At 34.7% G+C, this 27,189-nt stretch overlaps 3 protein-coding genes across 5 annotated transcripts; 2 read left to right on the top strand and 1 right to left on the bottom strand.

Annotated features, from left to right (window-relative positions):
* Positions 1-4,711: 4,711 nt before the first annotated feature.
* LOC141683992 (uncharacterized) lies at positions 4,712-18,686 on the bottom strand. 3 transcript variants are annotated; one of them, XR_012560525.1, is made up of 7 exons: positions 18,503-18,686; positions 17,896-18,416; positions 16,660-16,757; positions 12,664-12,760; positions 12,028-12,113; positions 11,821-11,925; positions 4,712-4,957 (listed from the first exon to the last, which is right to left on the bottom strand). XR_012560525.1 is itself a non-coding variant. In XM_074488825.1 (7 exons), exons 2-6 carry the CDS (start codon positions 18,302-18,304, stop codon positions 11,872-11,874), a joined length of 744 nt encoding a protein of 247 aa, XP_074344926.1. In that variant the 5' UTR covers positions 18,305-18,416; positions 18,503-18,685; the 3' UTR covers positions 4,712-4,957; positions 11,845-11,871. The 3 variants fall into 3 exon arrangements, 2 of the variants coding, with proteins under 2 accessions (XP_074344926.1, XP_074344927.1); XM_074488825.1 differs by having other exon boundaries at positions 11,845-11,925; positions 18,503-18,685; XM_074488826.1 differs by having other exon boundaries at positions 11,845-11,925; positions 17,896-18,362; positions 18,503-18,685.
* Positions 18,687-20,115: 1,429 nt separating this feature from the next.
* Positions 20,116-21,317, top strand: LOC141685232 (putative protein FAR1-RELATED SEQUENCE 10). Its single transcript, XM_074490345.1, has 3 exons — positions 20,116-20,313; positions 20,384-20,868; positions 21,122-21,317. Exons 1-3 carry the CDS (start codon positions 20,116-20,118, stop codon positions 21,315-21,317), a joined length of 879 nt encoding a protein of 292 aa, XP_074346446.1.
* A 42-nt stretch (positions 21,318-21,359) lies between these two features.
* Positions 21,360-22,758, top strand: LOC141685231 (uncharacterized). The gene is made up of 3 exons (XM_074490344.1): positions 21,360-21,380; positions 21,523-21,751; positions 22,175-22,758. Exons 1-3 carry the CDS (start codon positions 21,360-21,362, stop codon positions 22,756-22,758), a joined length of 834 nt encoding a protein of 277 aa, XP_074346445.1.
* The last annotated feature ends 4,431 nt before the right edge of the window (positions 22,759-27,189 follow it).

Genomic DNA, 27,189 nt, shown 5'->3' with positions numbered 1-27,189 from the left:
ATTGTTCCATCACCGGTCTATAATCGTCCATTTTATAGTTCACAGAATTACTGAACAAAAACTTCTTACTAGAAGCATCTTCTGCCATGTACTTGGATTCAAGAGAATCTCACAATTCTTTCGTTGAATCAACATTTTAGTATACATCGAAAAGGGAATCAAACATACCGTTCAAGATGTGACCATGGCAGATGTAATCATCATTTTCCCATTTGCAGCGCTTTCTTTTTTGTTCAATAGTTTCATTCTCAATCACTTCTGGCATGGGGGTACTCAGAACATACACAATCTTCAGCGTGGTCAACAGAAAATGCGTCTTCTTTTTCCATCTTCTAAAATTCTGACCCTCAAACTTGTCCAGTTTTGCAAACTTGCTTGTCATATCTTTTGCAAATTCTCCGTTCGTCATCTTCAGAAAAAAAAATTAACTTCAATCTATGTTGGAAAACAATGGTAGTAACTTGGATTTTTCTGAAGTCGTGTGAACACTTTCAGATTGAAGTTATTTGTGGTTCACCCAAATAAATCAATCGGATAAATTCAGAAATTCTGCAAGAAGAGAGAATGTGTTTTTGTTGTGAATTTCAAGAAAAATGAACCAACCCTAAAATTGATTAATGCAACACCTATATATGGATGTCAGCAGATGTGTCTTTTGCCAACAGACACATCTCAGTCTTTTGCCTAGACACATCTCAGTCTAACAGTCATGGCTAAAACTAACAGACACATCTTATTTCAACAGGTGTGATTGCTGCCAATGGACATGTCTCATAAACAATAATACCAAAATTACAATAAACTCGAACAAAGCGTGCACTCCGCACTCTCCCGACTTTTCAATTTAATATTATGATTATATTGATCAACTACTCAATTCAATTACACTAAAATATCCAATATTTCCAATAGTAAGAGCAGTTGGTGTGGGACTAGTTTATGAAGCAGTTTGCTAGACAAACAATTTCCGCAGTAGCTCTAATTGCTCTTTGGAGAACGGAATATTTTGAGTAGAACCTTTGATGTAGCAGCAACGTTAACACGACTGCTCTTGTCGTAGGAGGATTTAGAAGGCTTTCAATCAGCAGACTTTCCATGAATCTTTCAGCAAGAGATGCCCCGGCTTTTTACAGTGTTCACACCAAGGCCTACGTCCACGTTGTTGGCGGTAGTCATGATTGTTTGAGGCGCCTCTGGCAGCAGTGCATATCCTTCAACAGCTGCTTGTTCCACGAATTCTTCAGGAGGTCCTAGCATGAGTTTTCTTCTACGCGAACTTTTGAAAATGCTCATCTGAGATTAGGAAAAGGTTTTATATCCATGACAGTCATCTAGTTCTTTGTCGAGGTCGTGTAGGAATTTAAATATTCGTTTTTTCAACAATTTGCTTGTAGATGACTGTATTCTCATTGCATTTCCATTGATAAGTCTCGAACATGTCCAATTGCTGCCAATGTCTATTGAGCAAATTAAAATATTGTGAAATAGACAAATTACCTTGTTGAAGGTCATGCAATTTAGCCTCTAACTCAGATGTGTTTTATGAGCTGGAGTACGTTTCCTTTGCAGCATCCCAAATTTGCTTGGTTGTTTTATATAAAAGGAAATTTTCCCCAATCTCAGTTGTCATAGAATTGATTAATCAAGACATTACCATATGGTTGTCAATCTTCCAGGATTTGTGCATTAAGTCATTCTTCTCACGAACTTTAATTTCATCGGTAAGATATTCCTTCTTTCCCTTGTCGCATACATATATCAGTATGGACCGAGACTATTGAAGATATTGTGACCATTGAGATGATGACCTATGACTAAAGTTAATATCTGCTTAATTCCTCCATGAGTGTTGGTGGCTAGTGCAGCGTCCAATTTTGAGAAGATTTCGGAGATGAGGATTGAGAGGTCATTCCGTATTTGGTCATAGTGAATGTGGGTCAAAGAAGTGACTGGAAGATGGTTTGATATGATTCAAAGTTATGGTCGCTCTGATTAGGGATGACAATTTGTAACGAACCGATAGATATTCGATCCGTACCGATTCGATCGGGTTTAAAACCCGAAAATATTTCGGGTTTGGATTCGGGTTTGGGTTTAATTTTTAAACCCGAACCATTTTCGGTCGGGTTTGGTTTTAAGGCATACCGTTTCGAATCCGACTCGAAAACCCGAAACCCGTTCCGACCCGAAACCGAACCCGATCTCAAACCGGTGTTAATATATAAATAATATTTTATATTTTATAAGTAATAATATAATATATAATATAATATATTACTAATATTATTACTAAAAAATTATACTTTTTACAAATTATTGCATTAAAGTTGTTTAAATATGTTTTTAGCCGCATTTTCACTACAAATATACTAAAGGTCAAGATTATTGTATTATTTCACCAATAATTTTATTCATAGAGGTATATTATCCATTGTCTTCTCTGAACCCTCTAATTCAATCCCAAAAATTTCAATATCGTCATATTCATGAGCACTTTGCTCAAACCGTAATTTTTCACTAGAGTTTGTGCAAATTAATGTGTAATTTGACAGTGATCTACAAACCCGAATCTGAACCGAATCCGAACCGAATCCGATAGGTTTGGGTTCAGGTTTAGTGGTTTGAATTTTGCTAAACCCGTTTCGACCGACTCGATTATCATCCATAACTCTGATACCACGAAAATTTTGAGAGATAATATTAATTCTCTTATTTTAAATATCGGGATTACGACTCTTATATAAAAAGGCAGAGCTACAAGCCTACAACTACTTCCGTTATTCTAAAAACAAAGACAACTACTAAGAGATCATATTTATCTACACATAAACATATTTCTCCTATATATTAGGAACTCAAACTCTATAGATAATACAAACTAGAAAATACATAAAAATAACTTATTTGGACATAAATTCCACTGCTAGAAACTAATTATTTTAAGTAACCCGCTTACTGAAAACTTACATTTAAACGAAACATAGAAAAAAATATTAAACCTATATATAGAAATTACTTTTTTTTGATTTTTTTTTCTAGAATTTGATAATTTTAAAATTAATTATACTCCAAATACGATTTAAAGTGATAGATAACCATGATATCAGACAACACCTCATCGGTGCTGACAAGTTGAGTGTGTTGGTGTCTAACAAGCAAAAGGAAAAACTCTTTCAATTAGGAGAAGATTTGGATGAATGTATAATGTTCATCAAAAAGCAGGCTTTCTTTCCAAGGGCAGCCGTTCAAGAGCACCAAAATGATTTTATAAAAAGATGCATGTTACCCCGTGACATGAAAAAAGTCTCAAATATCATTATTTGGTGGAAAATAGCCTTTTAATGTCATTATATGAAAAAATTGTTCCAAATATCACTCCAAAATAAAGTTTTAATTGATGTTTTTGTTATTAATAAAAAAACGCAGTTACATGTGATGATTTTTTTTTAATCGAAAAACACAATTTTAATTAATGTTTTTCAAACCGAAACGCACTTTCAAGTTTCAAATTATGTTTTCATTGTAAACGCAAAACGCATTAGCATTTTTCATCTTTTTAATTTTTTTTAAACATGTTTCAAAGCTCAAAACTGTATTGTAAGAGGCGTTTTGTTCGTATTTTATTCATATATATATATATATGTTAATATTTTTAAATCTTAAATTGAGAATTAATAAACCTAAAAATATTAAATATGGGTCCTGATTTAACAATTTTTAACATTTAGTGTTCACAAATCCTCTTGGGGTTTTAAAAATATTAAATAATAAATTAATAAAAATATACCGATTTAGAGTTTAGGATTTAGGACCCTAAATCTTACGGCCTAAATCCTAATTTAATCTAGGGTTTAAGGCCCCTAAACCCTTTGATTCAAACTTTAATTATTAATCGTTTTTAATATTTTGGGAGTCTGTTCTAAAAATCACCGATTTTACCGATTAATCACCAAATTAATCATTTCAATATGCTCTGCCGATTCGATTTTATAATCCGATTAATCACTGCACTTTTTTCTTAAATTTATATATTTAGTTTAATAAATTAATTATTTTTATATTGTATTAAATATATCCGATTAATGCTTTGATTAATCAATCTGATTTATCACCGATTATCCAATTAATCACTAAAGGATTGCTATACCTAATAATGCCAATTCCCGCTTATGTTTAGGATTCAACAATTCTTAATTTGGATTTTAAAAATTTTAAAACTTTATAGATATAAATAAAATACGAACAAAACACCCTATAAATAAAATTTTAAACTTGAAAACATAACATTATCTACCATTTCAGGTAAAAAAAATTAAAAAGAAAAAGAAAAGAAAACCAAACCTGGACTCCATTTTTGTAAAAAAATATCTTTCCAAGTTGCGTTATCATTTTTAAAAAAAAAATGAAAACCTAACTTGAACTCCCGTTTTCACTTATTGAAGAAAAAACGTAACACACTTCTCCATTTTGCGTTTTTGACAAAAATTTCAAAACATAACACGCTTCTCCATTTTGAAAATGACATTTAGGGTCATTTTTTGAGAGAGTGTTATTTGAAGCCATTCATCCCAAATAATGACATTTGGGACCAACAGTCCAAGACATGCATTATTCTAAAAGTGAGTATTCCTAACGTCGAAACAGTGATGCTGGACCCCTGAATGTGTAAAAGCAATAAAACATTGGCAGCATATAAATTGACATTTGTCAATAACACTGTGAACCTCGGAAAATTATCTATACCTCTGCAAAAAGTTAGAACAGCTTATGCAAAGTTTTCTGAATACAATACTGATATGGTAATACACCAAGATGTGCATACAATTCATAGAGCAAACAATGTTCTATATGTTGAAAATTATCTCTGTCATGCGAGAAAGCAATTGGATGTAGTCAAGCTCTCTAGACATCAGGATGACAAATACTTGATAGAAGTTGGAGATTTAACTCATGGAACCTGCAAATAAGAGTTGCAAACTATATCATCAATTTGACCCTTGTGAAAAAACCTCTAAAGATAAAAATATATGCACAGAATACAAAACACAAAGTGCACAAAAAAACATTTAAGCAATCCCTAGCATTGTTGCCCAGTAAATAACAAGTATGATGCGGGGAAATAAAGGAATTATTAAAAAACCTTATATTCATTATTTCTAATTAGAAATAAATTAATTGTAATTTATTATGTATTTTATAAATAGTAAGTATGATAACAGGACGTTTGTAGATTATAGTAGCGGCTTAATAAAATGATTTGTTTTCTTTTATCTAGTGTTTTACTAATTTTCCACACATATTATATAATAAATGAAAGAATGCCAAAATACACTACTTTTCAGCCCCAACTGCCCAAAATGCTGATTGGTGGTACGTTCCGCACAAAATACGCATTACAGACATGTGTATTCCACTTTCTTAATTTTAATAAAGAACACGCATGCTATAATTCAACTTTTGGCCAAAAAGGAATACGCATGATGCGTATTCATTAAAAACCAAAATTGAACACGCATGTGTAGTATGCGTGTTCTTTAATAAAATTTTAAAAAACTAAATGTGCATGCCCCTAATGCGTATTTCGTGGATATTTTGGGCAGAACGTAATGCCAATCAGCATTTTGGGGCTTTATCCCCAAATGGTAGCTATTTTGGTTTTTCATCCATAATAAATTAACGATTGTAATTTTAATTATTTGATAGAGATAAACAATATGAATAGTTAATAAGTTAAATATTTGATCACAAAGTATATATCTCTGCCTCTACCAATCTCTGCGTGAATCCCTTGTTTAAACACTTCTTTTTTATCTTGTTTAATGCCAAAAAATTCCTAGAGCATTTTTAGTTCACCTACTCGGCTACTCCTTTTATCCAATTTTCTAAATGTACGTATTTATTATTAAAATTTAAGATAAAATCTTATTTTCAAAATAAATATAACTTACTTCTTTTCAATAAAAAGTACACATGTATATTTTTAGCAATAAGTAACTTATTTCCCGATTTAAGATTTGCTAAACGGGCCGTATATACTCTTAAATCTACAAAACATTACTTATTTTATAGGATTCTCTTTGTACTCGAGACCCGGAATTTTCACCGTGATGAACTCCTTTTTGATCTTAAGTTAATGGGTATGCTTAAACATTTTTTTGTAACTGAAGATAAACGTGAACCACGACTCTTGAAGATGATAAAATAGAAAACTTGTTTTCCACAAATCGATGTTCCGTTGTTCTTGAATCAAGTTACAGGTTCATGCATACATCAATGAGTCAAAGTGTTTCCTTGAATATGTCAAAAGTTCAAAAATTTACATTAACATTGAATTTATTACAAATAACATGTCTCACCGGCTTCAATAGAAGTTCAAAAATGAGGAAGAGAGAAAATTATTGGAGTATAAGAAGGAATAAAGAGAATTAGTGGAGGAAGAATTAAGGAAGATAGAGAACTTGTGGAATGTGAAATTTAATTAGAAATTACACATAAGCATGCTGATGTCATCAAATTAATAAAAGAGCGACAACTAAAACTAGGATGATGACATCTTTGTTGTCTTATATTTTAGTATAAGCTAGATTAGGTAAGAGCTTAAGTCTCAATAGAGAAAATAAGTGCATGGGTATTTGAATTTCTTTGTCCATTTCAAATGTGTGCATACTTCATAAATCTTAGACATAATATGTGGCTATGTGAGATTGTTGCAATATGTTAATTGACATAAGCAGATTATAAGCTTGTTTATTTTGAATTACAACATCAACAAAATACTATAAAATTAACAATAAATCACAAGCAATGTCATTAAATTCAGCAGAAAAAAAAATCAAGCTTGTCTATTATATTATGTAGTATAAAAAATTCACTTTTCAACTTATCACGTTACTTTTTACTAATCTACAGGCTTTGTAAGTTTCACTAGTTACATTACGTATTACAAAAAATACAGTAAAAAAACCACAAGATGTGGTAGTCACAAGGCAACATGAAGTGAAAAGCTTATGGATGACATGAAATCAACTTGGTCCCTAAATAGCAAATTATAATTTTCGGATAGTTCTCCTTAAACAGGAGTAATATAGTTTTCATTGCAAGAACTTAGACCTTCACTTGAGTTAACTTCTACTAACCATTAAGCTAGAATGTTAAGTTATCAATTTGGTTTTAGTAACTAAACAATTTTATATGTTTTTTTTTTGGATTTGATTGTGTACTTTATAATTATCAAAATTATCAAACACATGTAATGAGATTTGTCAACTTTTCTTATAAGGATTTGAGTTGTTCCAGTGGTTAATGTGCCCATCCATGCCTATGATCTTGTGTTCAGATCCTTGTACAGTATGTTGGGGTCATTGTGAAAACAGTCACTCTCTGTCAAGAATGACAGCAATAGAGCAGTATATTAGAATAAGGGCATAGTTGTCTTTTAATATAAGTTGGTTGTGTACTGAGACTATATAAGTACTCTTTTGGCAATACTGTTATTATTATGCGTTATATGAGAAAATGGAATGTTATTCCACCAACCCTCTCTCTCCCCTTTCTTTTCTTCCTGCCTAAGTTACCTCTTATCTCTCTTTTCTGTCTATCTCTCCCTCATTTCTACCTTATCTCCTTCTGATTTCCCTGTTTCTTTGCTGTTTATCACTATCTTAGCTTGATATTTACCTTATATAATCAGAAAACACCAAAAATAGCTTCAAAACTAGTCAGGAATTCATCGATTCCTGACAAATTGGTATCAAAGCCCGTTTATTTCGATTACCCACTGCTTCTATCTCGTTGGGCTGTTGAAGACGAGTCCATCAAAGCTTGCTGTGAAGGAAACGGAGCAGTATTCATTGAAACAAATCGTTTTCAACTCAGGTGACCAGTTTGAACTCGTTCTTAGCAGATCTGTCGTTACGGCTGTTAGATCTGTGATTGTGGGTAGATTACTATAGTTTCTCTCTCGTTTTTAGTTCTATTGCTGTTTTCAGTCCTCCTTACATCAGAAAATCACAAAAATAGTAGTGATATTGTTGTTTTAGAACTTGACTCAGTACTGAGTTGAGGACTCAGTGAAGTGAATTGTTTTTGGAGTATTGATTGTTGTTGGGTTACCTTAAGAGAAATAGTGGGGTGTAATGAGAGAGATGGATGGTGGGGATAAGGCCTTCAATGAGATGTTGTGTGAAGTACAACAACAATTTCTTCTGTGTAGAGAAGTTACAGATCGGAGACTGCAACAGATGGAGGAAATGATTAATGCTGCAACTCAGCAGTTTCGTAAAATGCAAAGGATGAAACCCAAGAAGAAAGCAGAGAAGGTTGTCAACCCCTTTGGATGGAAACATGAGGAACCAGAGAACAAAGTTCTGAAGGGTGCAAAGACCCCTGAGTCCTCACCACTAAAGCATCTTAAGCTGAATTTTCCAAAATTTGCAGAAGGAATGGGAGTCACAGAATGGGTGCAAGATTGTGAACAATACTTCACTATCTTTGAAGTAGAAGAAAACAGGAAGGTAGCCATTGCAGGTATGCATCTAGAAGGGGTGGCCAGGAGGTGGTACCAGGCTTATGCAGTTGGGAATGATTCCATAGGGTGGGCAGAATTTGTACAACAGTTCTTGTCAAGGTTTGGATTACTGGAGCAAGAAATGGTATATGAGAAGTTCAAGCAACTTAAACAAGTTGACACTGTAGACTCTTATTACAATGAGTTTGAAGGGTGCATGGAACAACTCAAGTGCAAGATACCAGGGCTCACTGAAGAGTACTTTGTGGAATGTTTTATTAGTGGGCTTCAGTTAGATACTAAGCATACTGTGAGACTGCTTAATCCAGTGACGGTGGAACAAGCATATAAGCAAGCAAGAAACTATCATTTAACCAAGGAAGTGGTCAAGAAGATAGACAAGGGAGAAATCACCCCTCACAAGCAAATGAGACTAGCCAGTACAGGAAAATCAAAGGCTAAGGTGGATGTAGAAGGAGTACCAAGAGTCAAGGAGGAAGAGATCTTTTACCATGTGGTAGAAGATAATCAGATGGAACCAGGAAACACTCCAGGGCCTACCCTCAACTTTAATTGTCCTTCAGGGTTAGTAGACAAACCACTGTCACCATAGAGGAGAGTTGGTCTGATAAGATTATGGAGGTGTCAGTGCATGCCATTGAAGGAGCTCCTAGCAATAGAACAATTACTCTCACAGGAAGAAGAAACACGATAGACTTCTCTATTCTAGTAGATAGGGGAAGCACCCACAGCTTCATTGATGAGAAAATAGCATCTAAATTAAAATGCCAAATGGTTCAAACCACCACAATGAAGGTACTTGTGGCAAATGGAAATCATCTAGTGAGTCAATATGAATGCAAGGGGTTCTCCTGGAAATTGGGACGGAAGGAATTCCACACAGATGTGAGGACACTACCCATGGGGGGTTATGACTTGGTTTTGGGGGTTGACTGGCTAGGATCCCTTGGACCTGTCACCTTTGACTTCAACAAACTGCAACTAGAGTTCCAGCAAGGAAAAGAAAAAATAACCTTGCAAGGAAATGTACAGCCTAGTACACCTGTACACCTGTATTACAACAAATGACTGCAAAACAGTTTGTGAGGTCTTGCCAAAGACAAGGTCATGGTTTAATCTACCTGGTTCAAGCTCTACCACCTACTAACCAAGGGGCCTTATGTGCATTGGAAGACACTACCAAGGCACAAAACCAGCTGGATGATCTTTTACAGAAGTATGAAGACATATTCAGCATTCCAGCAGGGTTGCCACCTAAAAGGAGTATTGAACACTCCATTGAGCTCAAAGAAGGTACAGAACCCTTCTTTATTAGACCATATAGGAACTCATATGACTAGAAAAATGAGATAGAAAGACTTATTGGGGAAATGCTAGAAGCAGGAATTATCAGACCTAGTTCCTCTCCTTTTGCTTCCCCTATTCTTCTTGTCAAGAAGAAAGATAGCAGTTGGAGATTTTGTATAGACTACAGAAAGTTAAATTCAGCAACCATAAAGAATAAATTCCCTATTCCTCTCATTGAAGAGTTGTTGGATGAGTTGAGTGGGGCACAGGTGTTCACCAAACTGGACCGAGGGCAGGGTACCACCAGGTGAAAACAGCTTTCAGGACCCACTTAGGTCATTATGAATTCACTGCCATGCCCTTTGGGCTAACAAATGCCCCTGCCACCTTTCAAAATCTGATGAATCAAGTTTTTGCACCATTTTTAAGGAAATTTACCCTAGTTTTCTTTGATGATATTCTAGTGTATTCAAAATCTGCTAGTGAACACTTGAATCACTTGGAGGAGATCTTTGAAACAATGAGAAAGCATCAATTATATGCTAAGAAATCTAAATGTGCCTTCATGCAACAACAGGTTGATTATTTAGGTCATGTGATTGACAAGACAGGTTGTAGACCAGAACAAGGTGAAGGACATGATTGAATGGCCATTACCCAAAACCATCAAGGCTCTCAGAGGATTCCTAGGGTTGAGTGGCTATACAGGAAATTTGTCAAGGACTATGGCACCATTGCCAAGCCCCTGACCAGTCTATTAAAGGAAGATAACTTCAAGTGGGATGAAGAAGCCACCAAGGCATTTTTGAAGCTCAAGCGAGCCCTCACTCAGACCCCTGTACTAAAACTACCAGATTACTCCAAGGAATTTACAATAGAGTCAGATGCTTCCAACACTGGGATTGGTGCAGTACTAACTCAGGAAGGGCATCCTATAGCCTATTTCAGTAAAGCACTGGGAATCAGGGGCCAAGCAATGTCCACCTATGAAAAAGAACTTATGGCCATTGTGTCTGCAGTGAAGAAATGGGCACCTTACCTGATGGACAAGCATTTTCTTATAAAGACGGACCACTGGGCCTTGAAATATCTCACAGAGCAAAAAATCAGCAATCTGCTATAGCAAAAGTGGATTAGTAAGCTCCTTGGCTATCACTACACTATAATCTACAGGAAAGGGACAGAGAATGCTGTAGCTGATGCATTGTCCAGAATGCATGAAGCAGAACCAGACTGTACTTCAGAGGTGACCAACTCAGCAGCTCATGAGGACATGACAGAAGTTGAAGGAGGGAAGGATGTCAAGAATGACAGCAATAGAGCAGTATATTAGAATAAGGGCATAGTTGTCTTTTAATATAAGTTGGTTGTGTACTGAGACTATATAAGTACTCTTTTGGCAATACTGTTATTATTATGCATTATATGAGAAAATGGAATGTTATTCCACCAACCCTCTCTCTCCCCTTTCTTTTCTTCCTGCCTAAGTTACCTCTTATCTCTCTTTTGTGTCTATCTCTCCCTCATTTCTACCTTATCTCCTTCTGATTTCCCTGTTTCTTTGCTGTTTATCACTATCTTAGCTTGATATTTACCTTATATAATCAGAAAACACCAAAAATAGCTTCAAAACTAGTCAGGAATTCATCGATTCCTGAAACTCTCCTTTCTACTCTTTTGGTGAGAGGTAGGGTTGCTTAGTCTAGCTTCTTATTCTACTGACTTCTGATTCTTATTTATTGTACTCTTGCAAAATTTTTGTTAGGCCTAATGTAAACAACACTATATAAAGTTGAAAGAAAACACCAAGACCTGATATTCTGATATGATCAATGAACATACCTTATTTCTTTTCTGATTTCATGATGCTATATATGATCTAAATTAATGTTTATAAAAGAGATATTAAATTAATATGCATAACAATTTATGCATTAGGCTTTTGGAGTTTACATTCATTTTATTATGCTTTACGAAGAATTACAATTTAAAATTATATCTGTTACCTCCAATTTCTTCTTATTACTTACCGGAGTGACTTTGTTCAGCTACAATGCTCACTTATGCAATACACTCTTCTTAGGGAGCTTTGATTTTCTGTGACTATGATTCTGCAACAAGTACAAAGAAACAACAGGGTACGTCAGGATTAAGTAAAATTATACATCGCCAACCTATATGTGATAAATTGAAGGCCATGCAGTTTAATGCACCTTTTGTCTTTCTAAAGCTTCAATATCTGTTCTTTCTCTCCAGTTGCTCTTCCGCAGTTTAATTGGCCGATTTCCAACATACTTGCCTGAAATAAATTAACATATACATCAGCTTCTTATATTTACACTAGACATTACTTTTTGTCAAAAGACACTCCTTCATTTCTAGATGTCTCTCAAATCATTGTTAGCTTCGTTTCTATGATATAATCACTATCGAGTATTGACTATATCTTTTGTCTGGAAAATAAACAAGTACATAGCTTCATGAATGTGTTTATATTACGAGTCTTCAACTACATAACCAAAAGAATGATATTTCATATCTATCATTTATTTCAAAATAATTTAATCAATTTACACAGACCATTAGTTGAACACAAATCATGTACCTTCATCTTTTCTAACCATGAAAAAGGATATATGAAGGACTGGCATCATTCCAACATATCCCACTCCTACATATGCTGATCTTTAAGTGCTTTCCTATTTGGTAAACATTGGTAGTGAATGTGTTCTCTATACACGCATCCTAAATTTCATATTTCTCATACAATTTATGTGGTAATGAGGAATGTCACAGAAGTAACACTGACATTACAGCTTCATGCAACATCATACAAGGATCTCACTTACCATTCATTTCTTTCATTGCACCAGCAAGATCTGAAGGGTTTGCAAAACTAACAAAGCCATATCCCTTTGTTTTCCCAGTTCGCTTGTCTCTTACAACCTGAGGTTACAAATCATGACATATATAGACTAAAAATTGAGATATAACAAAAATAAACCCTTGAATCTTACAACATCAGTCATTGTAAGAGTTCTAAGGTTCACTAAGCCCAGATACAGTTGAAGCATGAGAACAAACAATATGCAGTAAGATAGACTTGCGAGATTGATTATCATAACGACAGATAAATGCAGGGTGTAAGGTCATAAAGCAAGAAAAGCAATCAAACATTCCAAATGAGCAACAGCCATAAATTTAATTTTAGGGAAATTCTCGATGGTACCCTCGTAGAATTGGCTTTTCCAAATGGTACACAAAATAGTTTTGATTTCCAGATGGTACCATTCGACTATTATGTCATTTTATACAGTACCCCTATTGTTAACCTCCATGTAATACACTGCAAAAGAAGTCCTGAAGATCTCGTGACTTATAAAAGGCGTACTCCTCAGGGCAGATTGGTAATTGCAAGTGAGAAAATACAGAAAGAAACAATAAGTAAAAAAATAATTCAAGGCACGTGACTGGCACGAGGGAGAGGAGTAAAAGGGGAAGTTTGTGTTGGGGTTCTAGGGTTATCGCTGAGTTTGTGTAAACACAAGTCTGGTAGGAGAGACAGGCCTCTCGAAAGCCCTGAACACTTTTATTGTTGAAAAACAGTTGTTTAAGCTTCATTGAAGAGTTATATCTTGTTTGAGTAACATCAGTGTCTCAGTATTGTTTTAATTGAGTTGAAGCATTGCAATTGGCATCAGAGCGGAGACGATCCATGGCACCCACAAATCCAACAATTAATCAACGGATGGAAGAACTCGAAGAGGTGGTGGGTAATTTGGAATCGAAGGTTACTGAAATGGTGTCTCGGGCGGTGGAAAAAGGGGTGGCTGCGATGAAGCACTCCCTTGTTGATTTAATCCTCCAAGGACAGACAGAAGCTGTGCAAAAACGAGGAGACATGGAAGCCATGGTGACCAGATTGGAGGGAAGGATTTCACGAGCCCGAGAACATCAGGAAGCTATGATTTACTCGATGAAAACTGAACAAGATAATTTTCAGGCGGAGATGAGATCGACGGTCACGGCGCTGCAAAACCTTTCATCGGAGAAAATCGAAGCTAGTATTAATCAAGGTGAGTCTTCTGTTCGAGGTATTGTGCAAAGACCACCCAAGGCAGTTGGAGTTGATGGAAGTATAGGAGTTGGAAATCATCAATGGGGTAGGGGTAATTATGGGGGTGTTGGATCAGGCGGAGGTCCGGGAAATTGGAGGTATAGGAAACTTGACATGCCGTTGTTTGACGGAACAGACCCGGATGGGTGGGTAATACGAGTAGAACGGTATTTTAATTTTTATCAGTTATCGGAGGATGAACGCTTGGAGGCAGTTGTAGTTGCATTGGAAGGTGATGCCCTACGTTGGTACCAATGGGAACACAAACGCCACCCAATAAGGCGTTGGTCTGACTTAAAGGAATTCATATTGAGGCAGTTTAGGTCTTCTTCAGGGGGTTCATTGTACGAACAATGGCTTGCAACCGTCCAAACTTCTACTGTCGCTGAGTACCGTCGTAAATTTATTGAAACAGCAGCCCCTTTAGAGAGGATATCCGAGGAGATTTTGCTTGGGCAGTTTTTAAATGGGTTAAAGGTAAATATAAGAGCTGAAGTAAGGTTGTTAAGCCCGCTTAATTTGGAGCAAGCTATGGAGATGGCATTAAGAGTGGAAGAGAAGAACATGGCAGTTGGGATGCATAAGACACTATTAAGTTCATTCAAATCAGGATCGTTTCAGATTCAAACAAAGGGAAATAATCAGTATGCTGCGTCGATTGGGAGTTCACAAACTAGTCCTACTTCAGTCAAGAATTGGGTCACTGGAGCGAGAGAGACGCAAGCATCAGTGAATGTGTCTTGATATTCTGGAAGCAAGGGGTCGACGAAGAATCTGGGAGAGGTACGAAGATTGACCGACAAAGAACTCCAAGAGAAGAGAGCTAAGGGACTTTGTTTTCGATGTGATGACAAGTGGGCAATTGGACACTGTTGTCGTAGAAGAGAGTTGAGTGTGATTTTGGTGGATGATGATGAAGAAAGCACAGATGAAGCTGGCAGTGATCCTCCTAAGTCTCGGTTCTTATTTTAAGATTGGTTCTCATTTAAACACAGATACTCATGGACTAGTTTTTAATATTAATTTTTTTCCTATTGAGGTTATATAATTCGGCTTTCAGTTTGAGCCGAAATAATTATTTTGGTTCATTATTCGCATATGATATTTCCCCTTATTCGGTAACTAAATTATAGTTTGGTTATCGAATAACCGAACACACAATCCTAGTACGAATTCGTGATTTTTAACCTCTACTCATTAATCACTAATTATCTATATCACTGTGATGCTCGGACTCGCCTGTTTACCTGCCGTACCCGTGTCGACACGACACGACCCGGGTACGAACACGGAATCCGGGTCCGATCCTGCCGTTGAAATCTGGATATGGCCGCCGGCGATAAGATTCCGGCGATTCAAAATTCAGGCAATAAGAATGCAATTCCGGCAGCCATAAGAATGCAAATAACGAAGAAAATGAATGATGGGTTGTTTAAATATTAAAGATTATGTGGGTATACATAAAGAGAGAAGAAAAAGTGGTTTGGAGATGGAGAAGACGAAGTGGGTGAGGTTGTTGGGGGGAAAACGAGGAACAGTATAAAAGGTTATAAAATGGTATATAGATACAGTCATTTGTATGTGAGTATGGATGAATCTGGACTATATCATGTCCATATTTATGATTTATTATTAATTATGGAGCCAACTGTTCACCAAATACCTTCCCGTTTATAATTTGGATTTGGACTTGCATATAGATGTTTTAATTTCAAAAAATAACCAACTTATATAAATACAAAATATTAATTTATTAATTTATAAAATAAATAATTTTAGTTGTTACAAATATTAATTTTTTTTAAAATAAATCAATTAATAACGAATATATTCAAGGAGCAATAAATTATTTTTTTAAGTTTTTGACAAAACAATTTTTTATTGTTTGCATAAATCAAGTAGACAGGTCGGTTTTTTTGTAACATGACATCTGAGGAATATATATATTTAAACATGATATCCAAGGAATATATATATTATAAATAATCCTTAAAATGTACAGAAAGATTCTTGTATATACATTTAAAAAATAAAAAATGGCGTGTCCATATCCCCGTGCCCGTATCTCCGTGTCCAAATTCCCGTGTCCAATCCTTTTTAAACGTGTCCCCGAGTCATTGATTTTGGAGTTCAAAGAGTCACACAGCCCGATCCCCCCGATCTGTGTCCGTATCAGATCCTTCCAAACGAGTCCGAGCATCCTAGATATATCATATTAATCATCTATATCTCTATAATTAAGAAAAATTATCAACGGTACTCTTCTAATATTGACTTTTCCGAATAATACCAAAACTATAACATTTGACTAACGGAAGTTAACGATAGGGTTACAACATAGAATGACATTATAGTAGAATGGTACCATCCGGAAATCAAAACTATTTTGTGTACCATTTGGAAAAGCCAATTCTAAGAGGGTACCCTTGAAAATTTCCCTTAATTTTAAAGCTAAAATATTCCTTCCATCTATAGACCTATTCTATCTAAATCCTCACATCTTGTCATCACGCCTTATTGACACCTCCCTGCTCGGTTTGTTGCATTAATTAAGACTACATTAAAATCTAACTTCAATTTCAGCATTTCGAGTTGCTTAACAGGAGAGTTATACACTTAAGAACCAAGGTCTAACACACATTAATAAACAAAAACGTGAAAAGAGAGACAATATGGATTGCAACACCCATCAACTATACCAATAATAGATCAAGCACAGAGAGCATACCCTTGCCATATTAAAAGAAGGAAATCGTGAGAATGCTTTCGAAAGAACATCATCATTCACCTCATTTCCAAGATCACCACAAAATAGTCGGAAATCATCTGCAGAACAACACACTTAATGGGGTTAAAAGAGAAATGAAGAGATCTAGGGTAAGGCCACAAAGCAAAAATAAATGTAATTTAATATATTCAATTAACTTAATACTAAGATAAGTAACAAACTATACATCCTATTGATGTGTGTGGATGACGATAAAATACTAAATATCCATGTAACTGCAAACCAGTTTGAGTCATTTACTTTGTTAATGTAAATAATTGTTTCTGTGTTTTATCTCAACTTCATCCTAACCCTGTGGCCTGTACTACATAAAAAGGACTGGAAATCCTGCCAAAACTGTTCCATTCTCATCCTAGAAGTAACATAAACGACCCCACTGGATCACAGTTCAAAACTCACTTGATGTCTCTGGATTTTCGTCAAGGAGTTGAAAGAGGTAACAAACCAGAACTCCATTGGTGCAATAGTGGCATCCACCATTGCAACTATAATCAACCTGTGACATTCCTTGATTCAGACATAACCCTCCTATCCTATGACAATGCATATCTGAGGGTAAAATATGCCAGCGCCACGAGCCATATCCTCTGGAATAGAAAGATCAAAGTAGGGGTAGTTGTAGTGTTGTTTCAGAAGATTGTCCTCGGAGTAGTTTTTCATAACTACATTATTTTGTAATGATGATTTATGCAACTTCATCATCGATCCTTTTCAAGTTGCACTGATGTTTAATCTCTATCAGAAATTGTAAATTTAACATATATATATATATAATTCACACTCCCCTGATCTCCATCACAATCCCCAAGTATATAGGGAAACTAATACTACTCAATATCAAATTCTGAAGTTAATCATCCATGCTAGGTAAATTAACTACAAAATTATCAGAATAGTACAATGTTCCTAATAATGTTAATTAGTAAATAATACAATTTATTCTTTTATCTAAAAAAATATAAAATAACATGTCAACTATTTGGCATGTCCTTGCTATGCATAGGTCCCCTTTCATCTGTGTTAAAAAGATTTAGTAATTATTATTGTGTGCATCCCAATATTATAGCAATTGGGCTTTGAAATTATAAATAAATGTAAGTTTAGCAAAGGGGGTAGAAGATTTGTTGATAATTTGGTTGATAATGAAGAAAGCAAAGAAGTAGGAAGATAACATACTTTCGGGCCACTCAGCAAGAGTAGGGTCCTCCCAAGCTTGACCAGCTGCTTTACGAGGAATAGCTTTTTTCTTAGTCTCAGCTTTGTGGTCGATATCGCTGCTGGCAAGAGCAGCTTTAACACTTTGGAGAGCTTCAGGAGTAATAGTTTGGGCATCCCTTTGAAAGAGCTGCTGAGCCTGCTGGTACTGAGGCAGAGCGTAATTGAGGGGAGCAGGAGCAGTGGGATAAACGACAGGAGGGGGATAGTGGAGAGTGGGATAAGAAGGTTGAGGTGGTGGTGGTGGTGGTGATGGTTGAGTTTGGTTTTGAAGGTGAAATGGCAAAGGAAAATAAGCTGGTGATGAAGAGGTGGTGGCGTCAGTTGAATAAGTGAATTGAGATGATGTATTTGGAGGTATTCCTGACATGATGATGTTGTTGATTGCAGAAGATGATGAATTTTATATAATAATAATAATAATTAACCTAATAAGATTGGGAGGAGTAGATTAATCATCACACAATTACAAATAGGAAACCCTAGGCAATTGAACAACAACAACAATAATTAATTAATTAATTAATTAAGGGGATTGAAATTCAAAGGAATAAGAAAGAGGAGTTACCTAGAGAAAAAGAGAACACGGTGACGATGATGAAGATGATTTTACCGATTAGATTGGGGCCTGGGGGAATATATATTTATATTTATATTTATAATAATATATATAAATGTATTCAGTAAACGCCTCCGACTTGTTTCAAACAACCCAGACTACCTGTGCCTCTTCCCCCGCTTCATTTCGTTGCCTCAAAACCCTGTCCTTTCTTTTTCTTTCTTTTTTCCTTTTTCTTTTTATCGAATTCTTTATTTTTTAAGTAATTTGGGATCCTTGCGCCCAATATGAACCTTATTTAATATGAACCCTTGGATTAGAAAAAAATAAACGATCCAGATTAGTTCTCATTAAATAATTAAACTTACCGACAAATATACTGAGACAGTTATATCTACAACTAAGCAGTTACATACACACAAATCCATGCATCTTTGTTATGCTCCGACGAGCTCTCTTTAGTGATTTTGTCGTTTTTTTAGTGATTTCGATCATCTTTCAATTGATATCTCTTGCAATCGAGATTAAAATTTTGATATTATAGTTCAAATTTTCAGTTTCATCATCTACTTCTTTCCAACGAGCTCTCTCTCTTCGATTTCTGCTGTTTTTTGTGATTTTGATCTAGTCTTCAATCTTCTCTTCACCGTTTCTCAGTGAATCTCCTTTTATCTCCTCGATTCCATTACAATATATGGCTTATTCGTCAAATCAAGCTGAAACTTTTGACACCACAATTGAAATTCAGTCTTTTTCAGGTAATTATTTTCATCTTTCACATTTAATCCTCAATTTTCATTTTACTGAATAATTCTGCTAATTTAGGTTTCGATCTTTAGTAAATTAGAGATTAGATTTTGTTAAATTATACAATTTATTCATGTTTGTTAATTGTTGAGTGAATTTAGTTAATATTTAATGTTTTTTGCTTCTATAATGTAAATAACACAAAAAATGTTGATGTAACCTATTTCATAGATAATTTGCTAGGTAATCTGATGAATTCTGATTAACTAATTTAAGTATGACCGTCTTTTTTAGTGAAATATAAATTTGATCATTCATAGGAGAAGAATAGAGCTTTACGTTCCTTTAGGTTCTACTGTATCATTTTATTTAATTTTATATTTTCCTTCTTGGTTTAATTATTATTTGTTTATTATGTAAAGATTTTTTAATAAGTTCATTTGATGTTCCACTATAGAATAAAACATGATTTGTAGATTAAATAATCTTATTTGATGAACTCAATCTACTTCTATTGCCATATTCTATTATATATCAATTTAGTTTTAATTCTATAATGTCCGCATATTATTAGTTCGATTTATGTTCAATACTTGAATAAAAAAATATGAATTCTTTTTATTGGAAGCCATGTTCAGTGCTATATTTTGAAAAATCTAAATAATGTTTAAGTTGAGTAGTACACAATATCATGATTTTTGTCATTTTTTTAAGTTGCATATATTTGGTTGCCAATTATTGTTTTTGCAGAATGTTGTTATTATAATGAAATAAATATTCTTTTTTGTTACATTATGTGTTAATGTTTGATATCTCTTCTCTTTTAAATTTTTATTAATGTCATGCAGTAAATGTTGGGAATACACAATAATGATATGGCTGAAGTATTTTGTGATTCTAAGGGTTATGATATGATTGAAGAGTTGATAGAAGGGTTTGATGAATCTTTTAATAGGACTACTCAAGTTTGGAATCCTAAAGTTCCTGATCTAAAACTCAAACCATATATTGGTCAGCGATTTAAAGATATTGACTCATGTTTTGATTTTTACACTAAATATGGAAGGCAGGGGGTTTTAATGTTCGCAAATCATCACATAAGGTGAGGAATAAAATTGTTGTATCAAATATCTTGTTTGTCAGAAGGCAGGATACCATGAAACTGGTAAGATAAAGGAATCTGATTCTAAATCAGAATCATCGCATGCATCTAATACTATTGGTAATCAAATTCGAAAGAGGAATACAGTCACCAAAAAATATGATTGTAATGCGAAAATTATTCTTAAGTACATTGGTCCTGATGGCCCCGATAAGTATGTAATTTCCACTTTTATTGAGGGCCACAATCATCCGTTAGCTTCTGAGTCGGGTAAAGAGTTTCTTCGTGCGAATAGAACTATGATTGCATTTCAGCGGCATTTTCTTTTAGATGCTGCAAAATCAAACATTGGCGCTTTAAGGGCTCATAGCATCTATACCTCCTTATTTAGTTTATACTCTGATGTTGGACCTACTGCTATGGATTTTCAAAATTGGATGAGAGATATCAAGTTGTACATTAGAAAGCATGATGCAGATATGTTACTTCAAAAATTCAAGATCAAACAGGATACATCTGATGGAGGGTTTTTTTTATGAGTATGAGACATATTCAAATGGTCACGTCACTCGTCTATTTTGAGCTGATGTTCGTGGTCGAAAAAATTATGAAGTATTTGGTGATGTTGTATCTTTCGATGCGATATATCGTACTAATAAGTAAGTATTGCAAACTGTCTATCAGTTACGACTTATTAAATTAATATTTGATGCTTTAGTTTTATTTTGTCAAATTTGATTATTTAATATACACTTTTTCTTTTTTATTTTATACTACAGGTATGGTATGGTTTTTGTGCCATTCATTGGCGTCGACAATCATTGGAAGAGTTCCACGCTTTCATCTGCTTTACTTAATTCTGAAAATGAGACAAATTTTACATGGGCATGTGAGATGTTTCTCAAAGTTTTTCGCCGGCCTCCAAAATGCATAATTACTGATCAGTACCTTGCCATGAAAGTTGCAATTGCTTAAGTGTTTTCTGATTCTGTTCATCGATGCTATTTGTGGCAAATAATGCAGAAGTTTCCATCCAAGGTATATTTTATTTTAAATGAATTTTTTTTGTTTATTTGTCGCACATATTAATAATGTAATGTGATTCTTATTACCTTGACTTATATTTATTAATTAATTTGTAATGCTTAATGTAATTGTGCCTTTTTTATTTTTTAAATAGGTTGGTCTTGTTTTTTGTGCCGAATCTGATTTTATGGACAAACTAAACAAATTTGTGTGGTCATCGCATTTGACGGTAGCTGAATTTGAAGAAGGATGGAATACTGTGTTGAAGGAATTTGGATTGACTGATCATGTATGGTTGAAAGATATATATTCTATGAGGAAATCTTGGATACCTGCTTTTTCAGGGACAAGCCAATGGGTGCACTGCTTAGAACCACGTCAAGGTCAGAAAACACGAACTTTTATTTTAATCACTTTGTGCAGAAAGTAGACACCCTTTCTGAATTCTATATGTGTTACGAGAGTGCCATCGACAAATAAATTTATAAAAATAAAAAGCTAAATGATGGAGACACATGTATTCCACAATCTGTAACAGAAAAGCAAATTGAAAAGCATGTGTCTCATCTTACACTCGTTCGATGTTCTATAAGGTTTAGAAACAGATTCGGTCAAGTTGTTTCCATATTAGTTTGGCAAGCCAAACAATTGTTGTTGATGGTGTAAATAAATATTTTGTTCGTGATAAAAGCTTTGATGAAAAATTGTTTGGGGTTAAATTTAGTTTCTTGAAGAATGATGTTCAGTGCTCGTGTAAGCTTTTCACCAGAGTGGGTTATCTTTGTAGACACTGTTTCTATATTTAGGTCTTTGGGGTGTGGAAAGAATACCTCAGCAATTCTTGTGCACTCGTTGGATGAGAAATGCAAAACTCAGATTCTCCAAATTAAAGTTTGGTAAAGAAACAGAACGTAGCAGTGGTTCTATAATTAGAGACATATCAAAGCAAATATGGTCAGAATTTCAAGGCTGTTTCGGAAGTATCTCAAGTAATGTTGATGGATTGAAATTTATGTTCGGTGGGATGAAATCTTTAAAAAACAGTATTGCTGATAAATTTCAGATTTTTGGTGTTACAAAAGATGATATGCTTCAAGAGTGCTTTGGTGTTAGGCCTTATGGTTTGAGTAATGTTCTTCCTCCACTACAAAGCAATAACAAAGGAAGCAGAAAAAGGATTGCTTGCTCTGCAGAGTTAAGTTATGATGGGAAGAAGAGAAAATTAAGGATGTGCAAAACTTGTAATTCAAAAGGATACCATGATTCACGCAAGTGTCCAAGTAAACTAAACCAGCTGCAAACAAAATCTTCTCTTCGGAGTGTTCAAACTGCTTTAAATCAAGGTATACAATATTCAAATTTTGATCTCAGTATCTTCAAGTTTACCTAGATCAAAATAATTATAGTTTTAATTTTTTTTAATCTTTTGTTGATCATAAAATGTGATGCCTGCATTTGAGCAAAGATTTTGAATGGATTGATATGATTTACCTTGTACTAGTACTATAGCTGCATTTGTAGATTGTCTTTGTTTATCGTTTGTACTAGCTATATATAATATGATACTGATCAACCGATTTAATCCCAGTCAATACATATAAATTGCGTACTAGAGGTGTTTCGCTGATGTGAGGTGTAGATGGAAACAACGGTCAACCACATTCTAAACTTCTTGATTATTTAGTATTCTTTTTTGTTATTCATTTTGTTAAGCAGTTATTCTAGCAAGAGGTCTACACACATATTCATTTTATACAATGCCTTAATTATTTTGATATATAAATTATTTAACAATGCATTTGTTGTTGGATACTATTATTTTTTTATTCATCACTATTTTGTTATCTGTGCAAGTAATGTACAAGAGTATCAATCATCCAGTCAAATACTTGTTGATATGTCATCCGGTCAAATACTTGTTGATATGTCATCTGGATATTAAGGATGTTATGCTGAAAAGGAATTGAAACATAAATGTGAATTGTTATTTTTTGAAACGAACCATTTCATGTAACGATCTAATAGGATACGTTATTTTTACTTTAATTTTCAGCATAACCAGATTGCTATTATATTGTAATGACATTTGAACGTTATGATTCAATAGCTGGTACTTTTATTATTTCCACAATGATTGTTTTATATTTTTATGTTTCAGCAATCTTTCTTTGGTTGTTGATAATTATAAAGTTGAAGGGAAAATTAGGGTTTAGGGTTTAGAGTTTTAGGCCTTTAGGCCCTAAACCCTAACTTAATCTTGGGTTTAGGGCCAAAGACCCTAAACCCAAGAAACCAGTTTGCTACATTAATTTATTAAATTTTAACCCTTTAGGGTTCACAAATTCCCCTTCTGGGTTTTAAAATTACTCCAATTTTTATTGGATTGGCACCATGAGTTCTTGTTCTCCTTATAACAGCAGAAATACTTTCTAAGTTAAAGCAAATTCATAGAAAACACTAAATAATAGAAAACTTTTTTGACAAGTACTAAATGATTATATTTTGCAATGCAACATTAAGTCTGAAAATAAAAGTATTTACACCATCATAGATTCTATAAATTTTTTGAAATGACAAACACTAATTTCCCACAGTCTGACATGCTGACTTGATTTCTTTAAGCATCTTCTCCTTCAAATAATTGTACTTTGAGTGTATTATCTTTGCAGCATATATTTGACGCGCTTTTTCTATCTACTTTTTCTGCTCATAATTATGCACCATAATATTGAACACTAAAGTTAATTTTTCAAAGTAGATACACAGTACATGTAATAAGAAATTTCATCTACAATCAGATACAATCAGTAATATTGTTCTTCTAGTCCATCCAACCAGTATTTTGCACAACATAAAGTCAGTGTAGCATTCACAGTTCATATTAATTTTATATGAAGCATTTTTCAAGCATTTTTCACACACATTGGATAATGATTTATGTATGATCAATAATGAGGCATTTTTACATTCACTAATTATTTGTAACAGATCACTAAATTCCTACTAAGGATAATATATGATGAATCAAATGATAGCTTATAAAATTTTGACAACTTTAATTTTAAAATGTCCCTATGCCTATAAAAAGGGACATTTTAAAGAATTGCGTTTACAATATACACATTGTAAGAGTTTGATAATTAAGGCATTATTGGTAGATGACTTGGTATTTAGTAACATGAAATGCCTAAAGTATAATAGAGATCAAAAAAATTATTCTTAGAAAACTAAAACTTTATTGAAAATGAAGGAAATTTTGAGATTCGAATTAGATTATGTGTGTTATCCTTACCTCTTCAGTAGCAAATTTGCAGTCCCAGTTACGTAAGCCATTCCCCATATAGGTTTCCATGTGGTTCATTACAAACATTCCACAATCTACTTTATTGTTCTCAGTCCTTCACTTCATTTTCAAACGTACAATTGGAGCATTTTTTTAGTTGCATGCTCTTTCTTTGACTAAATCGTTCCAAGTACTGAATAATGTTTTCTTTCTGAAATAATATAACGAATAATATATGTTAGGATCTGATAATTTTAAAGTTCAGTTTCTAATTATTTAAAGTTTATAATATTTACCAAACTTTCTCGTATTCCATCATAGATTGATGCCATATTTCTACCAAGTGCATTGTTATCAATAATTTCAATCTTGATATTTTTCATGTTGAAACACACCACATAAAAGTGTTCCACATAATGGATTGCAAAAACATAACACTTATATCGGAGTTTTTATGGATTCAAGCTTTTAATTCTTATATCGGAGTTTTTATGGATTCAAGCTTTTTATTCACAATAAAACAACACAAGTATAATTATTTGATCGTGCAATGAGTGAGGTCCACAAAAGACTTATACAATATTACCCATGTAGTGAGTGTTAGGTTAGCGGATCCCAGACTATAAAAGCCTTAGGTCACTAGGCACAAAGTCCCCTAAGAACTTAATAACTCGAGTACTAAAGAGCCCACTCGTGATCAATTATACATAACACTTATTCTTTTTCTTTTTCTTTTTTTTCTATTTTTTTCTCTTTTTTTTAACAATTTCTGAATGAGTGCGTTTCGCTCCATCTCATTCAACCCTAAACTATTCATAAGCATATGAGCCGGCTACTAGCTATTTGACACCTAGCCACACAACTAGCAATGAAATCCAATTTTTTCCAATTTTTAAATATCCATGTCTTTTATTATTAAGAGAATACCCTAAATTCTAAATATAAACAAGCGATTAAACCTCGATAAACCAACAAACCATGACTATGATCTAGCACTCTAGCAACCTATAAGACTTAGTGAAATACAAGTATATCTAGCATGCAAATCAATCCAATAAGACTCAACATCACCCAATACGACATCACTACACTAGCATCAATATCACAAATCAATTGGGAAAATTATCTAAGGGATCATGCTATAATGCAAATGCATGAAACTATATGAACAAACTATCATACAACTACCAAAAATAATAAATAAAATAAAATAAACTACATGGCAAAATATGCAACTATATGAACTAACTATAATGAAATATGAACTATATGAGACTCACACAAACTATCTCACACAAACTATATTCCTTCAACTACTACCCCCAAAATTAAAGTATTCACTGTCCTCAGTGAAGGTAATTGTAAGGAATCAGGCATACCTACTGCGAATCAGAATCATCACCCTCAACGGGTGGAGTGTCAGGCGTGTCCGGAGGCGGATACACTGAATCCTCACCATATACTGGCCACTGGATGTCAAACCCGATGGCTCTAAATGTTGTCCCAAGTGCCTGGGTGAGATCGTGTGTAAACTGACTATGGATATCGTTCATCGCATCCATCCTCCTCGCGAGACGCCTAAACTGCGTCAAACTCAAACCAGCTCCCATCTCTGCTCCTGCTGCCTGCTGCTGTGACGAACCAGCCTCCTCTCCATACTGAGCTCTCCGAGCTGCTCGACGGGCATGCTGAGAACCTCCTACAGTAGCAGCCTCCATGGGCACACCTCCTGGCAAATGCTCATATGAATTACCAAGCCCCTTAGGATCAGGCTTCCCTTCATACCACTCCTGCATGCTAAACGGCGTAGAACTATCAATAGGAGCACTGAGAAGCTGAAGCTGCTCATGTGATGGCCAATGAACTCCAACCGCCACGCACAACTTTGCCACAACTGACGCGTACAGAATATCATATGTAGTATCTCCCCTTAAAAATCTCAGAATCCCCTGGTAAATCACCATCCCCAAGTCAATGTAATCACCCTGTAGAATACCCCACAACAGAAGAGCACGCTCCACATTAATCTCATGCACATGTGAAGATTGCATGATGTTAGCACATATAAACGAGTTCCAAGACCGTGCAAACATGTTCATGCATGACGCAGGGAACATGGAGTAATCAGTAGTGCCCCTCTTGAACTTCCAATGAGTCTCAGGCACACAGAGAGTAGCAACGATGAGATCCAAATCAAAGTCCTCCGGAGTCTTATCATTCCAAGTGTCCTAACCCACCTTCCTCGCAGGCTGCTCAATCACCGTCCTGATAGCCTCTACACTGTACTCTACAGTCCTTCCCCTCACCACCGTGAAGCTATTCTTCTCCGCCTTTGCGTTAGCATAGAACTCCCGCACAACACTCATGTGTACAGCAGCGGGTGCCTAACAAAAAGAAACCCAGCCCATCTCCAGAATCATATCTAATAGCTTATCATCCTTCCCTGATGGCAGAAAACCTCGCTCCTTAGCAATAGCTTTCGAGAGAAGCCTCGTGTACTCCTCCTCAACCTCAGGAGTGGAAAACCTTGGCCTCACT

The sequence above is a fragment of the Apium graveolens genome, chromosome 9, assembly GCF_009905375.1.
Source record: "Apium graveolens cultivar Ventura chromosome 9, ASM990537v1, whole genome shotgun sequence".
In the NCBI taxonomy this organism is placed as follows: domain Eukaryota; kingdom Viridiplantae; phylum Streptophyta; class Magnoliopsida; order Apiales; family Apiaceae; genus Apium; species Apium graveolens.
The sequence above is the reverse complement of the archived record's forward strand: the minus strand, read 5'-3'. Positions and strand labels throughout refer to the sequence as shown.

Coding starts and splice junctions, on each gene's coding strand:
- LOC141683992 (XM_074488825.1), bottom strand. CDS start 18,304: ATGTCAGGAATACCTCCAAATACATCATCTCAATTCACTTATTCAACT. Junction 12,761..16,659: donor CTTCTTTTAATATGGCAAGG/GTATGCTCTCTG, acceptor TTGTAACCTCAG/GTTGTAAGAGACAAGCGAAC. Junction 12,114..12,663: donor TGCAATGAAAGAAATGAATG/GTAAGTGAGATC, acceptor AATTTATTTCAG/GCAAGTATGTTGGAAATCGG.
- LOC141685232 (XM_074490345.1), top strand. CDS start 20,116: ATGGCTGAAGTATTTTGTGATTCTAAGGGTTATGATATGATTGAAGAG. Junction 20,314..20,383: donor CTAAATATGGAAGGCAGGGG/GTTTTAATGTTC, acceptor CTTGTTTGTCAG/AAGGCAGGATACCATGAAAC. Junction 20,869..21,121: donor CAGGATACATCTGATGGAGG/GTTTTTTTTATG, acceptor TTTATACTACAG/GTATGGTATGGTTTTTGTGC.
- LOC141685231 (XM_074490344.1), top strand. CDS start 21,360: ATGCAGAAGTTTCCATCCAAG. Junction 21,381..21,522: donor TGCAGAAGTTTCCATCCAAG/GTATATTTTATT, acceptor TTTTTTAAATAG/GTTGGTCTTGTTTTTTGTGC. Junction 21,752..22,174: donor CTGCTTAGAACCACGTCAAG/GTCAGAAAACAC, acceptor TTCTATATTTAG/GTCTTTGGGGTGTGGAAAGA.